Raw genomic sequence first — 16,971 nt, 5'->3', positions numbered from 1 at the left:
ACCTGGCTAAAAGAAACAGATAAATATAAACAAACAAATGCCTCATACACTACAACTTTAGAAGAAAGAAAACCAAGGGTTAAAACATTTCTGTGCGAACTAGAAGAAAAACCCATTTATGAACGATTTTCAACTTTGAATAGAATGAAGAGAGTACTTACCTATTGTCGGCGATTCCTTCTTTTGAAACCTGAAAAACAATACACAGATTACCTTAGTACTAAAGAATTAAACGAAACAATGCAAATGTGTATAAAACTATGTCAAAGACAAGATTTTATGGAAGAAATAAGGGACTTAAAAGAGAGCGGTATGGTGAAGAAAAGAAGTAAACTAAAGACATTATCTCCTTATTTAGACGAAAATCAGATACTTAGAGTCGGCGGACGATTACAAGGCGCTACTATAGGTTCAGAAATAAAACATCCTATACTATTACCCAAACACAACCACCTTACTACACTGGTTGTCAGAGATGCTCACATTAAATTGCTTCATGGTGGAAATAGATTAATGACGAATTTCTTGCAAAACCAATATTGGATTATAGGATTAAAACCGTTAGTGAAGAAGTGTGTAAGAGAATGCATAGTATGTGTGAGACATAAAGGAATGGTTCTACAGCCAAAAATGGGTGAACTTCCTTCTGTTCGTATCACACCTGGCAGACCGTTCAAGACTTCAGGCGTCGACTTCGCTGGTCCAATACAGTTGCGTACATCTAAGGGTAGAGGCCATAAAGCATTTAAGGGATACATTTGTCTTTTCATTTGTATGAAAACAAAAGCAGTACATCTTGAAGTTGTAAGTGATCTTACCAGTAAAGGCTTTATTGCAGCTTTCAAGAGATTCATATCCAGAAGAGGACATTGTTCAGATGTTTGGAGTGACAATGGATTAAACTTCGTAGGGGCCGCAAAGGAGTTAAAGGATAACGCTAACATTCGTTGTTCAAGTGGTATGAAAGATATAGTTGAGTTATTAGCGAATGAAGGCACTATCTGGCACTTTATTCCGCCGAGAGCCCCCAATTTTGGTGGCCTTTGGGAGGCTGCGGTCAAAAGTGCCAAAACTCATCTTGTTAAGGTCGTTGGAAACTCAACGTTGACATTTGAAGAGATGACAACTCTGCTATCACAGGTCGAAGCGTGCTTAAATTCTAGACCTATCTGTCAACTAAATGATAATCCAGATGATTTGTTTCCACTAACGCCAGCTCATTTCCTCATTGGTGAGGCAACTATGATAATTCCTGAACCAGACCATGAGAATACAAGATTAAGCGCATTAGATAGATGGACCTTAGTACAAAAAATGACGCAACACTTTTGGAAACGCTGGTCAACAGAGTATCTGCAAGGACTACAGAGAAGACAAAAGTGGCAAAAATCTTCAATTTCTCCAGATGTCGGTCAATTGGTGATTATAAAAGAAAACGACTTACCTCCAGCCAAATGGTTGTTGGCGCGTATACTGGAACTGATTCCCGGACCTGACAAGGCTGTTAGGGTGGTTAAATTGAAATGTAAATCATCTATCTTAACAAGGCCTATCAACAAAATTATTTTGTTACCTAGAGATATTAAATTACACGAAGACGCTCACGAATACCTCATGGTGGGCGGAAAGAACAAGGTTCTTGGTGGGCGGAATGTTGGCGCCGTTTCCGCTACAGCACAGTAGATGGCGCTGTATGTCTGTTAAATCGCGGTTGTTAAAAATTTGTCTTGCTAGTAATATACTTCCCGCGTATTGCTGATACTTTGGTATATGTTTGGTTGGTTTTCTTTGCGTTCTTGAGGTCGTTTGAGTTCTGTAGTATTCGTTCGTTCCGCTGTTGGTTGTTGAGTCGTCCAAATTCCGGACACACGTTTCGTAGGAGTGTAAACAACATTTGAAGTGATATATTTTTCGATACCAGGGTCCGCCATAAAACTTTCAGTTGTGTAATAAAAGTCCGTGGCCCGTGTAAATCAAGCCAGCGTTACTATACGGTTGCTAGACTAAAGGTTAACGTGTATTTGTCCACTACTGGTCCAAAACACCGCGGCTATCGCGAGGCGGAGTGCCGTTACTTGCTGTGGAGTGGACGAATACGCGTTAACCTTAATATACGCTCGTGTCTGCGGATATTTTATTGCTTCCACTAATGAATAAATTAGAGTAACTAATGTTACGAAATGAGTATTCTGATTAGAATAGTTAAAACTTTCGTTAAAAAAAATACGTCATAAATCGCTCTTGTAATTATTCGTGTTTAAAAATTAGGAACACAGTTTTTAAATGTGTATGCAATTTTTTTTTAACATGTAAATTTGATTCAAGGAACATTAATTATAATTTTAGATTAAATATTATATATTTTTATGAAAAACTTGGTACGTGTTTTTAAAAATAAACTAGCGTCGCCGCAATGGAAAGCCTTTGATGGCTTTCACCTAAACCCTCGGAGGAGGCGCGCTGAATGTTAAGTTCGCACTCTGCCGCCCCCGCACGCCCTGCACGCCCCGCACTTCCCACACGCCCCGCACCCGCCAACCCTTTTATTTTACAACCTCCAATTCATAGCAACACTTTTGAATTTAAAATTAAATGTTGCCACGTTCCAATATGAGGTTGCAATTCTTGAATAAAAATATCACTATATTTTTAACATCCAGACTATCTTAATGACCACGTTAACACTCCGCTTACATTTTTACCGCTGAGATTTTATTTAATAACACAAGGTATATTTCCTTTGAAACAAATTAATTTTCCCTTCCCTTCTAATTAAAAAAAAATACACTTTTCTTTTGTATTCAGTTAAATAAATATATATTTTAATTTGGAATAATTTGCGGGGTGAGAGGGAACAAACGGTGGGTATATTGCACACGGGCGCAGCTCAGATGGTCTGGTCTGGACGCCAGCCAGCCGCACCGCAAACTTCCCCGACCGGAGAAATTCAAATTCTGAAGCTCCAATTAAATAAAGTGCGCATACTTCGGTATTATTTCCATTTAAATTTGTTTTATTAAATAACAAGTGATTGTTATTGCTTACCACATACTTAATATAGTTCTCTCTTAGTTGGTTTCCGAGACCAAAATCTCTATATAAAACATATCGTAATCTTTGAAGGAATCGGTATCACTGACCAATATGTTTTGGTCTAATAAACCCACGGTTAGTGCAATAACCTGCATATAACTTATATTGTTCAAATGTTCCAATATTAGAAACTTATGATTTATGTCACGTTATTTTTAATTATGAAATGAAAAAGTTGTTACTTTTCAGATTTCAGGAGCGTTGTTTAGGAATATTCATCGATAATTCAAAGTAGATTCCGACTTCGGACTATCGCTTCATTGGCCAAGTATTTCTATTAAGAAATTGGCTGATCTATATACAGGAAGTCAAAGCGCTTTGAGCTACTCGATGAGAACTAGAGTAATGTGTATACTGATGTAGCTACTAGTACAATTTGTTAAACCTGCTACTCTACATGTAACGAGCTGTCACGATCAAAATTATTTGAATGGAATCTAAGATGGAGAAGTATTAACTAGAATTAACTAAATGTTATTAACTGTGTTTGGTTAAATATTTTTAATTAAATATAATTTCATAACGTTTAAAGACAACAAAATATATAACACCTGTATATTATGCATTGTCTCGCGGAGGAATAACTTCAGTTCACGTTCCCTTTCACCATTTTCTTATGATGGGAATGGGAAGTGGATTTGACATAGGAAAGAGAAATAACCTCTTTTTGTGCGTTCTCTTCTTCGTCGACTGAAGGTAGGAAAAGCATCTGCGATTTCAGATGTATAATGTTCGATTCGCTATTTTGGCGACCTCAGATGACCTCTTGTTTGTTTGCTACCTTGTAAAAAATACATTCTTGCTTTACTCGCTAGGGCAAAACTTGCTTTACAAAATCCATGATAATGTAACAAATACATTGATTTCCGCAGGAAGAATTTATAGCTATAAACCTTTATTTGAAACTAGACTCGATGAAAAATGAAGCGTGCACCCGAAACCGTAGCCAAAAATCGTCAATAGCTTGGGTATTGTTTGGATTTTTGTTTTCCGGTCGTGGCTTAGTATTCATCAGGCGTTGGGTGTCGCTGCAGATCACGCATACGTTTAATCTATCTCTGTCGTCATGGGGATGGAGGGAGGGGGAATGAGTTGGGAGAAGTTTTCGCTTTGTGCCACAACTCGCATGGACTCTGAATTTTGATGCAAACTTTTTATAAGGCACTGAAACTTTAACTGAATTAAACACACAATAGCTGATGTAAATGGTAACAGACATTAATTACATCACGGAAAATATCTAGTACAAAGTTCTAGGTCATTAATAATGTAGGATTATTTTGGCAATAGATTTAGTTTAGCCTAAAATCTTAAAAAGTCTTTTTCACGTCGATAATTCAGTTAAAATATTCCCACAAATATTAATATTGTATTTGCTTCGTTCGTTCGTTTTACATATTGAAATACAGTAAATATCAGATAGTGTTGGTGGATTAGTAAAATTTCGATGTCGGCCGCTCGCTGCAATACTTTTCAGAGAGGTAATAAAAGTCTATTTCACTGGACGTAAATCAGTTCGGCGGCCGCGGTTCTACAAGCCACGTTCTGTGGTATTTGTATGTACTCTGTACATTTTATACCTGATTTTAGTTAACTTTATACAGGAATATATGAGTTTTGTTTAAATAACTTTGGGTCAGTTATATTAATTAATGTAGCGAAGTACAGACTCAGGGGCTCGTTAAATTTGGAGACCCAGTCCAAGCCAAATTTGTCCTATCACAAATGACAAATCAAGTGAAGAATCTGATTTCAGTTTCTTGATGAATGGAACAAAGTAGTGGGAATAAACAGTAAGGAATAAAGTGGTACACTGACCAAAGTGTGGCCATTATGACGTCTCATTATGAGAAAGAATAAGTTCAATTTATAAATGTTATGATCTATCCTCTAGTGCAGATGCGTTGCCGTTCTTTGAGATAGTGGCATCTTGATCCTTCAAGACCCGAAGTAGCGGTTTCTTCGTATAATGTATCATTATTATGAGCCAATCGCAATCCTAAACAAAAACAGTATTTTCGGTTCATGCAATATACAAACTAAAGCGATAAAAATAAAGTTTCTGGCAAATTTTCAACTCAACTTGTACGGATATCAAGCGTCAAAGTTTGGACAAACACGAGTTTTGGTCATGAATAAAACATAGGTAAAGTTCCTGTTCGTGGCGTTAATAATGCTAGTAAATTTACTGGACATTTATATTAAGTTCATACGAGCTAGACTGTCCCACCGGTGGGCAATAGTTTACAACGGATTATAGTACAAAAACACGCTCTATGTATTTAAATTTATTTATTACTCAGGGGGTTTATTTTTACTTATATGATAACATATATGCCTACTCTCTTTTAGTACCTCATCGAGAAAGAATAATTAAAAAATAAGGAATACATTGAAGATCAAGTTAATAGTGAACATAAACAAATAAATTTAGGAGACATTCAAAATATTATGGTGTGGAGGTGATTTATGTCATGTGAAGTACGGCCGAGTTGTAATCGGAGCGCATACTATTTATTCACAGTGCTTATGCGGGTGTGTCGCTGCCTTTATTGCCCTCTCCCCTTCCCACTGCTGGGAAAGTGAATTTTGATGCGGCCCTTTTATGTGTTCTGGAGTAACGTTTACAGTGATTTTTATTCAGCACTCCTCAGCCAAGATTCAGCGTCGCCCTTCCTTTGTTTTCGCTTTGCGTCGCTTTTTAGTATGATTTCTCTTTGATTGTCGTAATAAAACTATTTTAGTATCTTAAATAAATTTTATGATTCCCTCACCAAAGCATTCACTTAAGAAATCGTAGAATACAAAATTCTACTGTATTTTTGTTAAATAAAAATGTTTACAGTATGTAAAAATAACTGTCGAAAATTATTGTTATATTAATAAATTAAGAAGTTTCAATTAATTTATTGCACGAGATATTATGCGCAATAATTTTGTTTCACATTAAACGAATGAGCTTATGTTTTTATTCAACAAAAGCATATGTTTTTTATCAATAAACTTTTTAACTAATGGAAACAAAGCGGGACATAAACTGATTTGAAATACATTTTTAATGCTTTGTTTGCCTTCTCTTTATGTGGACAAAAAAACAAATCTGTTTTTGAATAAAGAGCACATTTTATAAAATAAACAATTTGATAACGAAATTCAGATTTTTAAAACACGTTTTATTCACATTCGATTATGTTCACTCTGGCTGGTAGCTTCCAATAAATTTAAATCTTATCTAACCAAAGCAATAAAAATGTCAAATTTGTTGTGAATTTATTGTTAAATTAGTTTTTGTTCTTGCGATCGTCCCCTGTTGCCATGACAACCAAGTTCTCCCCCCCCCCCCTTCTCCCCAAAGAGCAATCTGGTCGAATTCACCAAAGGCAAGAGAAACATTTGTCTTCATTGAGTGAAGCTTCGCTTTAGTACAGTCAATCCTTTTTACAGAGCATTACAACGGCGATTTGGCTGCGCCGTGTTTTTGATAACGACCAAATGGATTTTCTTTTAGATATTATAGGCAAATTTAAAATTACATTTGAAAACAAAAGTTACTTTTTGGGAAATCATAAAGCTTATATCTTTGACTTAATACAAAATTAAGAAGAGAATGTACACAATGATACAGTAAAGAATAACAGACTCAAATACGATATTCTGTTCGAAAAATATTACATAATATTTGAGTTGTTTCCCGAGAGGTACAAATTCCATTAGATCTGAAGCCAATGAATTATATGTAATGCCATCAAAGAGTCTTATTTCTGAATTATACTTAAATAATTTATTTCGTATTCTTTGGAAAGTTATTTACTAATATATCAAGAAGTATATAATAATATATTTATTAATATTATAATAGTATTTAATAATATATCAAGAAGAATACTACATATCAAGAAGTTAAAATTGACAACATCGGTTCGAAAACATTATATATAAGCTGTTATAAATATATATTATATGCTATATATGTTTTCTATGAGATAGATGTATATAATTAACATAAAATAATGTATTTCTACATAAATGATAGAATTCCTAGATGGAATTTTATTTTTTAAAATAAGAATTTATATATCATGATCAGATACGATGTTAAACAATATTTTTTTTAACAAAACTCAAAAGTATATGAACTTAACGATAGTATTTTAGTTTATATTCAGCAAGGGCACGCTATCAATCATTCTGTTCAGGTAGAAATCTCAAATCCAAATATATTGCGTTCTACAAACATATATACGAAAATGCTTCATACATTACTACAAGTGTATTTAAAAAAATAACATGTTATTGTTCACTAGTTACTCAAATGTTAACGAACAGATGGAGCTTTTTTAAAAAGACAACTAAAGTTTGAGATGTCATTTATTCGACTGCTCGCTTAAGACTAACTTAATACTAACTTATCTCTACCATGCACTATGCTAGGGACCACCCAGATTATGCCTGCAAGGCACATCGGATGTTTATAAATGTCTTATCTCTCCTGGAATAAGTATTGTGCGCGTAGGCATTTGTTGGGTGGTCCGGGAGTTGCGTCGCATGACTTCTCCCCCCTGAGATTCGAAATTATCAGAATCATCAGTATTCTGAGAATTTCGAAAGTTACAAGTGTAATCTAATTTCTTAAGTCTAATATACCAAATGACCACAATGAAAACTGCTATAATTAAATACAATATGATCGTCCAGACACTGACACTATAGACTCTAATTTTACCAATTTCCAATTCACTTTCACTGATACTTTTTACTGATTTTACTAATAACTGCATGTTTTTCAAGTTCATATCTTCCATCATTATTGGTTTTCGCTGTCGAGTCTTCACGTTACTGATGTGGGGCAGACTTATAACCGGTAGCTTGAGATATTGCATGAGCTCTGTCATTTGGGGATGTACTTTTAAGGTAAATTTGTCAATCTTCACTTCACACGCTTGATCTTCTATAGTTATAACATGTGACCCTTGTACATAGCGTTGGAAAATATCGTTGTTGCATTGTTGTTGCAGTAGGGTATTCTGTTTCACAAATATGATCCAACGGTTCGGCTGAATATGATGCAACAGGATGTTGTCGATGACCACAGGTATAAATTCACAGGAACTGAGATTGGTTGCGTACTTCATGATGTCCGTGATGCAACGGTCTTCCAAAATTTGGCTAGTAGAGTCAACATAGCATATGAAGTTGGAGGGTGTTGTAGCTATACAGGGCTCAGCGAGTGGTTCGGAGTTGAGTCCTTTCACTATCATGTAAGGATATTTGGGAAGGATGACGTAAGTATCGTGATCACGGGAAATAGGAGTGGGGTACAATTTATAGTATGTATAGGTCTCTTTCTCTATAAGTGGAATTTCTAATAAAAATGTTAACTGATTTTCTTTACAATATGCTTTTATAGTTATAGTTTGTTCTATTTTAACAAGATTATCTAAACTTACTGAAAATGCAAATCTTGCCGATTTTTCAATATCCTTTAGTACAATTAGCAATTTCTCAGAATCGACAATTGATTGATGTAGTGTCTTAAGTTTGCTAAAGGCAATGGCTGTTTCTATTTCACCCAATCTGCTATAGAGGCTCTGAAAATTGTGTAAAATGAGTGAATACGTATGAACAATTATGTTAGTGTTAAAAGCTGTTCTTTCTTGTTCTTTAATATTTTCCAAGTTATTTTGGACGATATTAAAGTTATCATTTAACTGGTTTATATTATTATAAACAGATACAGACCAGTTGTTAAGATTTTCAATAAAATCAGTGACCAACGTTATTTTGTAGTTAAGAGCGTTTTGTTTAGTTTTAATTTCTCCAATAATCCGATCGTAGCGCCTAGCATCTTCGTGATCTAAATTGCCAGTAATCGTTTTAATGATACTGCCTAATGGGTTAATAAGACCCCTCTTAACTCTAAAACTAGGAACTAACTGCTTATATTTATTTAACGTTACATTCTTAATATACTCTACTTGTATCCTAAAGTTTCTAAATACTACATTTATGTAAGTCTGATTGAAATTTGCTTCTATAAGCGTGTTTAGTTCTTTTAGTTTGTTGATGTTTAATGTTAAATCGTCTTGAATGTTATTAAGGTCCAATATTCTTATGAGTGTCCATTTTTCTCTGCTTATTACCGCCTTTCCTTCCTTGACGGGAAATATTCCCGGCACGTTCTTAAGTGACTGCATTTGAAGGCCCTGCAGTGGACTCGCCGCCTTCAGCACGAGCAGGACGATCAGGATGCGCCTGTGGAGGACGTTTAACATCCTTTAATGGAGCTCGTATGTCGCGATTGTTCTTGTTAAGCGTTACCACGTTTCTTTCCACTTCCCCTGTAACTATCGCCTTGTCAAACCTAGGCTTATCCTTACTACGTCTAACATTAGTCCCCTTAAAGAAAACTACGTCATCTATGTCGATTTTGAAATCTGTTTCACCTCCCCTTTTCGCTATTGCTTTTTCTTTAGTTTGTATCATTTTATCTGTAAGATGTTTATATATAAATTTCGTTCGTTTAAGATGATCACGCATTAAAACTTGCATATATTCTTTATCGATGTTTGTTTCAAAGGTGCTTTTGGATTCGGTATGGCCAAATACTACCTCAAAAGGCGTGAACCCTGTTACTGAGTGTATGGAGTGGTTATAAGCCATTACGGCATAGGTCATAACGGATGCTGCGTCTGTTAATTTTTGTTCGTACTTCGCTAATCGGTATATTTCGATCAATGTGGAGTGAAATCGTTCGACTAATCCCATGGAGTTAGGATTATTCGGTGTTCCTAAATGTAGTTGGATTTTATAAAAGTCCAATAGTTCCTGTATTAGGCGATTGTTGAATTCCGATCCGGAATCTGAACTGATTTTGCGAGGAGTCCCGTAATATGAGAAATATTTGATAAGGGCCCTAACAACCTCAGGTGCTGACTGATTCGAAATCTCAATCGCCTGTCCTAGTTTACTAAATGCATCTATGATAGTTAAGAAACATCTGCCTTCAATTTTAAAAAGGTCTATGAATATTTCTTCGAATGGTTTATTTTGAGTTTGTGTTAGTTGCATCGCGGGTTTTAAAGGTTTACGATCATATTTCATTTTTTGACATGCTTCGCACGCATTAATAACCGCGGCTACTGTTATGTCCATGTTATGCCAGAAATATGTTCGCTTAAGGTGTGTTACCGTCTCTTTAATGCCGCGATGACAATTTTTACCCATATGATACTTTTGGATAATTTGTCTTTGTTCATCTTCGTTTTCAATGTACACTACTCTTTCCGTACATTCGAGGATGTTAACAGATCCCTTTTTAAACAGTTTGATGACTACGGCTGTGAATTCTACTCTATGTTGTACGTCTTCGAAGTAAATGAAATATTTTATTTTGTTCCGGATGTATCGTTTGAGAAAATCTGTTATTAGGTCAGGTCTTCCTTTGGGTAAGTGAATTTCTAAGATTTTTTGTTTCTTGTTTGAAATGTCCTTGACTGAAATGTCATTTTTAAGCCATGTGTATACTAAAATCTGATTAGGTTTCGTGTCGATAGCCTCTTTTAGTATCGGTATGCCTATAGAGTCAACGTCACGTGCGGAGTGTACAGTTTCGGAAAGTATGCTTTCCGTTTCCGGAGCACTAAGAGTATCGCTAGATGGTGTCGCGATCGAAAACGGGGAACGAGCTCTATTTTCTAAGATAGAGCTTGCAGAAGAAATCGTTATAGCTTTTTCCGAATCGGACGAAAGAGCTACAGGACTAATTGGTGTCTTCCTCCGCCCTCTCTTTTTGTCAGGTTTAGGTGCTTTCTTAGTGTCACGACGTTTTTGCATTTCCGTTTCGTCGACATTCACAGCGACAGATGAGTTTTCTTCACCGTTGCCTAACGCATTGATTTTAACCCTAGATAAGGCATCAGCATTAGTGTTTTGACGGCCGTTTTTATAAATGACTTCATAGTCATATTCCGCCAATCGGAGGCGCCAGCGAGTTATTTTGCTGTTAGATTCTTCGAATGAATTCAACCACGCCAGTGGCCGATGGTCCGTGTATATCGTGAATTTCTTCCCGTAAAGATACGGGCGGAAATATTTCACTGCCCATACTATAGCCAGTGCTTCCTTTTCTATAACGCTGTAACGCGTTTCAGCGTCGTTCAGCGTCCTAGATGCAAATGCTATTGGTCGATCGCTACCGACAGCTCCCTGCGATAGGACGGCGCCGATAGCGTAATCTGAAGCATCGGTGGTTAGAATAAACGGTTTTTCGAAATCGGGAAACTGTAGTAAGGGCGCATTTGTGAGCAGCTGCTTACATTTTTCAAACGCCTCTACAAACTCCTCTGTGATTGTTACCTTGCTGTTCTTTTTAAGGCAAACTGTCATTGGTCTTGTTAATTTTGCGAAATCTTTCACAAATTTCCTGTAATATCCAATCAGCCCCAGGAAACTCTTGATTTCTGTTTGAGTTTTAGGGAGTGGATACTTAAGGATAGCGTCAATTTTATCAGTATTCGGCTTCAACCCATCCTTTGTAATTGTATGTCCTAGATATAGAACCTCTTTACGGAGGAACTCCGACTTGTCAATTTGAACCTTGAGATTCGTTTCGCGTAACCTATCGAATATTTTTCGTAGTTTTCCCACGTGTTCTTGGAGGCTTGTAGAAAACACAATTATGTCGTCCAAATAAACAAGGCAATGAATTCCTTGAAGTCCGCGCAGAATACTGTCCATTGCCCGCTGGAACGTGGCCGGAGCTGTCTTAAGTCCGAACGGCATTCTTAAGAACTCGAAGTGTCCAGCCTGGGAACTGAACGCAGTTTTCTGGCGGTCCTTTTCATCGATCTCTATCTGATGGTACCCGCTTGCCAAATCTAATGTCGTAAAATAATTAGATTTACCCAATTTGTCAAACAAGTCGGTTATGTTTGGCAACGGATACTTGTCGTCAGTAGTTATCTCGTTCAGCCTTCTATAATCGACGACCATCCTGAATTTCTTCTCGCCCGAGGCGTCGATCTTTTTCGGTACGAGATGCACGGGAGCATTCCATGGTGATACGGATTCCTGAATGATGTTGTCTGCGAGTAATTTTTCAACTTGTCTATTTATTTCGTCGTTTACAGGAGGGGGTTGACGATATGGTCGTACGTAAATGGGGTCGTCATTGGTAGTGCGAATTTTGTGTTTGACCTTATTGGTAAAAGTCAAGGGCAATTTGTCACAGTAAAAGATATCCCTATATTCGAAACACAATTCACTAATGGCGCGCCTCTCTTCGTCATTCATGTGATCGAGACGTATCCTTTCTAAGTTCGCGATTAGGTGTTCGTCTTTGTCCAAGTCATTTTCGGTAATAACGTCCTTGTCTAAGTCATTAGTCAAATTAACGTCACACTGTACAGGTTCATACGGAGTTACTTGTGTAATATTATTTATTTTAAGAGTAACCGGTGTCTCCAAGATATTCTGAATAACCGTGTACGTCTGTCCATTGACACAGTTGACAAGAGCAGCTGGCATTCGGATTCCGTCTGAAAACTCTCTATAATCTATTATGCCAGTGCCACTGTATAAATCTACGGGCAATTGCACGCGTGTTTCAGATCGCGGTTCGAGTCTAATGTTAATTAGTGGGTTATATATAAATGGAATTTCCGTGTCGCGTGTTCTAAGAACTTGATGTTTCATATCTATATTTGCATCGAGTTGCGCTAGTAAGTCTGAACCAATTAGGCCGTCATAGTCCTTGTCCACGCTATACACGTAAAATGTGTGAGCATCCGCACTTTGAAATGTCGGTGGCAGGGGTATGTGTATGGCCTCGTCGTGAAGACTTTTACCATGAGTACTGATAACTTCGAATGGCATTGCGATTTTATTTTGTTCGTAGAATTCTTCGGCTTTATGTGGACTGATGAACGAACGCGAACTACCAGTGTCTATCATGAATCTCGCTTCTAATTCGGGTAAATAAATGTACGGCAATTTTGCAAAATTAGCACAATTTAAATTTATTATTTCATGGCTGTGTCCGAGGCTAACATTTGAAAATTTGACTCGTCCATTAGGGGTTGATCGTGGTGAAATTCAGTCACATTCATCGCGTTGACCTGAGTGGGGTCATTGTCATAGTTATCGTAGTCACAGTAGGTGTTATAAGCGTCATAGTCATAACAGTTAGGGTCAGCTTCCGTATATACTTCGATCTCATTATTGAATGTTTTATTTGGCCGGGGCGCTGGTAAAGCTGTGCGCATAGTTACATCGGAATCAAATGGTTTCGGTGGCGGCTGTACGCCGAATTTGAACTGATTTTGATATGTTTGGTTAAATGTCGGTCTATGTTGCGGTGCCTGACTGAAATTCGGTCGGTAACCTTGGGGTGCCTGACTGAAATTCGGTCGGTAACCTTGGGGTGCCTGATTGAAATTCGGCCGGTAACCCTGAGGTCCTTGATTAGGTATACCGAAACGGAAGTTTTGGGTAGGCGGTCTAAATCCGCCTAGGGTCTGACCTTGAGGTGGATTCCCAAATTTAAATTGTTGTACTGAATTCAACCCTTGGGGGTGACTGAGCATTCTAAATTGATTCGGGCTGCCGAATCTGAATCCTCCATTATTGTTTGATGGTAAAAATGGTTTGAGACCAAACTTCTCTACGTACGGATTTTGTGAAGATGCTAACTGTGGTTTGCCTACATTTGATCTAAACATTTTATTCCTAGCATTGTACTGGAACTGGAAGTTAACCTCCTCCAATACTGTAGACAGCGCATTTTCAAGTGTTGAACTGCCCTTGAGTCTGACAATACGTATGAGGTCCTCGGGCAAATTATAGAGAAAAACGTTCAGCGCTAAATTGTCGTAGATCGTAATTTTACTTTTCTTAACATGCAGGTCTGAGATGGTATTGACTTTCGCAATTAAAGTACTTTTAACCTGTTGAATTCGGTTACAAAAATCGAGATACGATTCGTTATTGTTAATTTTTAATGTCTCGAGTTCAATTGCAATGCACTCTTCTGACCGTGGATCGCCAAAATATTGTATTAATACAGTTTTCAACTCGGCCCATGATTCTATATCCTGTCGTTCGCTCAGTAATTGAGCGGCTTTACCTACTAATTTACTTGACACTACATGAAACATATATAAATTTTGTGCCTGGCTGTTTTCCGATTTATAACAATTTAATACGTATTCGCACTTTTTAATGTACAAATTTAAGAGTTTTTCGTCCCCATCAAATTTTGGTATGACCTTAGACATCTCCATGGGAACGGCCACAATTCCCCTGCTTTCCCTGCTTTCAGTCATTTTACTTTATTTTCAAGGTTACACAATTCAATTAACAATCAACTAATTACACAATTCAAATTAAAAATTTAAATTACTAACTTTATTCTAATGTCTCTATAATACTTATTTTATAAATTACTTTACTATTGCCGTCGTATAAACGCCAATTTTTGTGCGTCTATATCGAAAATCAGTTAACAATTAGGTGAAGTTCGACCTAAAGTTATATTTATACACACAAAAAGAATGGAAAAGATGTGGAAAAAGGAGATAGTGAAGTAGACTACTCACAAGCCACACATCCTCCGTTGAGTCTGCTTACTGCGATGTCCGAATCTGTTCGCCGTTGGTTAGAGTTATTTCTTTGGTTCGTTGGATACCCGTTTGCTACCAGCACTCACGACAAGGCCAATTTTGGGGCCTCGAGATATACGCAAAGCACGGCAGCAGGATGACGAGTATCCTACCGGCTGCGCCACTCAAATGTTAACGAACAGATGGAGCTTTTTTAAAAAGACAACTAAAGTTTGAGATGTCATTTATTCGACTGCTCGCTTAAGACTAACTTAATACTAACTTATCTCTACCATGCACTATGCTAGGGACCACCCAGATTATGCCTGCAAGGCACATCGGATGTTTATAAATGTCTTATCTCTCCTGGAATAAGTATTGTGCGCGTAGGCATTTGTTGGGTGGTCCGGGAGTTGCGTCGCATGACTAGTTCCACGTCAGCCTTATATTTTCGTTTGAAGTACCTTTTTTAATATTACCACTACAATTATAAAAGACAAACTATCATATAAAAAATCGCAATTTATGCGGGTCTTTATCGTTGTCTTGGACGTCGCAATTTATTACTAAGATTGAAATTATGTATTCTTATAAAATGTCTAAAATTATTGATAATAATTATCGAAGCCAGTGCACAGTGACGGCACCAACTAATTTCAAGTTCATCGAGGGCTCACCTTCAGGGTGAGTTGGACTGAGGTTATAACGCGGTCGCGGTCCGTCTCTTAATTAAATAGTTTTAAATATAGTTATTTGGTAAATACCCGCCCACAAAATGCTATCTAGATAACCACTAGACACAAGCATCGTTTTTGTTATTCGTATTTTTAATTTGTTGAAACAGCGCCGCCGCTACCGGAACGTGATTCTGCGATAGTTCAACGTAAATTGAACGGAGACCGTCCATCGTTCTCTGTCGTCAGTTTGCTATTGGATTCACTAAATCCTGTTTTTCCGCTAACCTTTTTCTAAGCACGTTCATAATACTTAAAAATATTACTAAATTATCTTGATAATAAAACAATCTTGCTCTCATATGCGAGTAAATGGCCATTCAATATGTGGTTTATTAAATAAATAAATAAAATTAGTTTATTTAATGCCTGCATCTATATTTTGTTAGTAAAAGTATGTATTAATTATGTATTGATAACGGGCGGTCCTTCACTGTATCGCACTTATTTTTTAACTATTTAAAGCAATTTTATATGTTAGGCTGTGTTACACAGTGATAATGTAGTTTTTCATTGGAAAAAGACGTTTGAACAGTTCAGTAGTTTTTTAGTTTATTTGTTACATACAAAAATACAAATCTATAGTATTTTTAATATTGATGTAGATTATTTAATTTAATTAATACAAAAATTGATAACTTTTTACATAAGACGCGCATCATTACAACAGTAGACGTCGCGTCGGTACCTACTTATCGAATCAAATTAACATTTTATTTTATGTTAACCAAACAAATACATACGTAGTTAATTTATATTTATAGAATATAATATAGTATGTTAGTAACTCACATAATAAAACATAAATATTTATACACGGTAGTGTTTGTGGGCGTTTTGGAGCACAGATCCTGTTTACATTGTCACGAGCTTTGTATGCAGAGAAATTGTTTATATAACGATAAATGAAAATAATGGTAATTTGCTGCTTCAATATATATAAAAAAAAAGTTGAGATTGAATACCTTGCCACATGTTATTTATCATAAAACGTTGTTGTTACTTTTAACATTTCATAATCAATTTCCACACCAAAAAAAACTCACAATGGTAGCAACAGTTTCCTTATAATTAATCGAACAATATTTTTATTTCAAAGTTTTTAAATCAAAATAAATTATAAGCAATTTTAGATTCAACGGTCGAATTACTAGGTACATACGTAAGATTATCTATTTAAAAATATATGGATAATAATATTCAAAATGTAATAATAGAAAGAAAAATTTTATTATCACACATAGCACATAAAAAACAAACAAGGCACAAACTTGTTTTAAAAGTGTGGCAAAAGGAAGTCAGCTCAGCGAAGTAGGGACACTGTCCCTGCGCTGGTTTTCAGCTGGCACCTTTACAAAAAAGGATAAAATTAGATTAACGAATAACATTGATTAATAATATTATAAACCAAACATGGTTAGAGTATTGAAAAATTGTATAAAAAGTGAATTATTGATGTAATCTTTATTTATGTTCAAGTTGTATCCAGTTCAAGTATCTATGAGTAAGTAAATTAAGTAAAATTAAGTTTATTAAGTGATGATCGA

General features: G+C 36.2%; 1 protein-coding gene across 1 annotated transcript; it reads left to right on the top strand.

Moving 5' to 3' along the window:
* Positions 1-630: 630 nt before the first annotated feature.
* On the top strand, positions 631-1,683 carry LOC123722160. Its single transcript, XM_045683033.1, has one exon. The coding sequence runs from the start codon at positions 631-633 to the stop codon at positions 1,681-1,683; it is 1,053 nt and encodes a 350-aa protein (XP_045538989.1).
* Positions 1,684-16,971: the final 15,288 nt, after the last annotated feature.

Source organism: Papilio machaon, chromosome 20 (genome assembly GCF_912999745.1).
Source record: "Papilio machaon chromosome 20, ilPapMach1.1, whole genome shotgun sequence".
In the NCBI taxonomy this organism is placed as follows: domain Eukaryota; kingdom Metazoa; phylum Arthropoda; class Insecta; order Lepidoptera; family Papilionidae; genus Papilio; species Papilio machaon.
Note: the sequence above shows the minus strand (reverse complement) of the source record. Positions and strands in the feature narration are given on the sequence as shown.

Coding starts and splice junctions, on each gene's coding strand:
- LOC123722160 (XM_045683033.1), top strand. CDS start 631: ATGGGTGAACTTCCTTCTGTTCGTATCACACCTGGCAGACCGTTCAAG.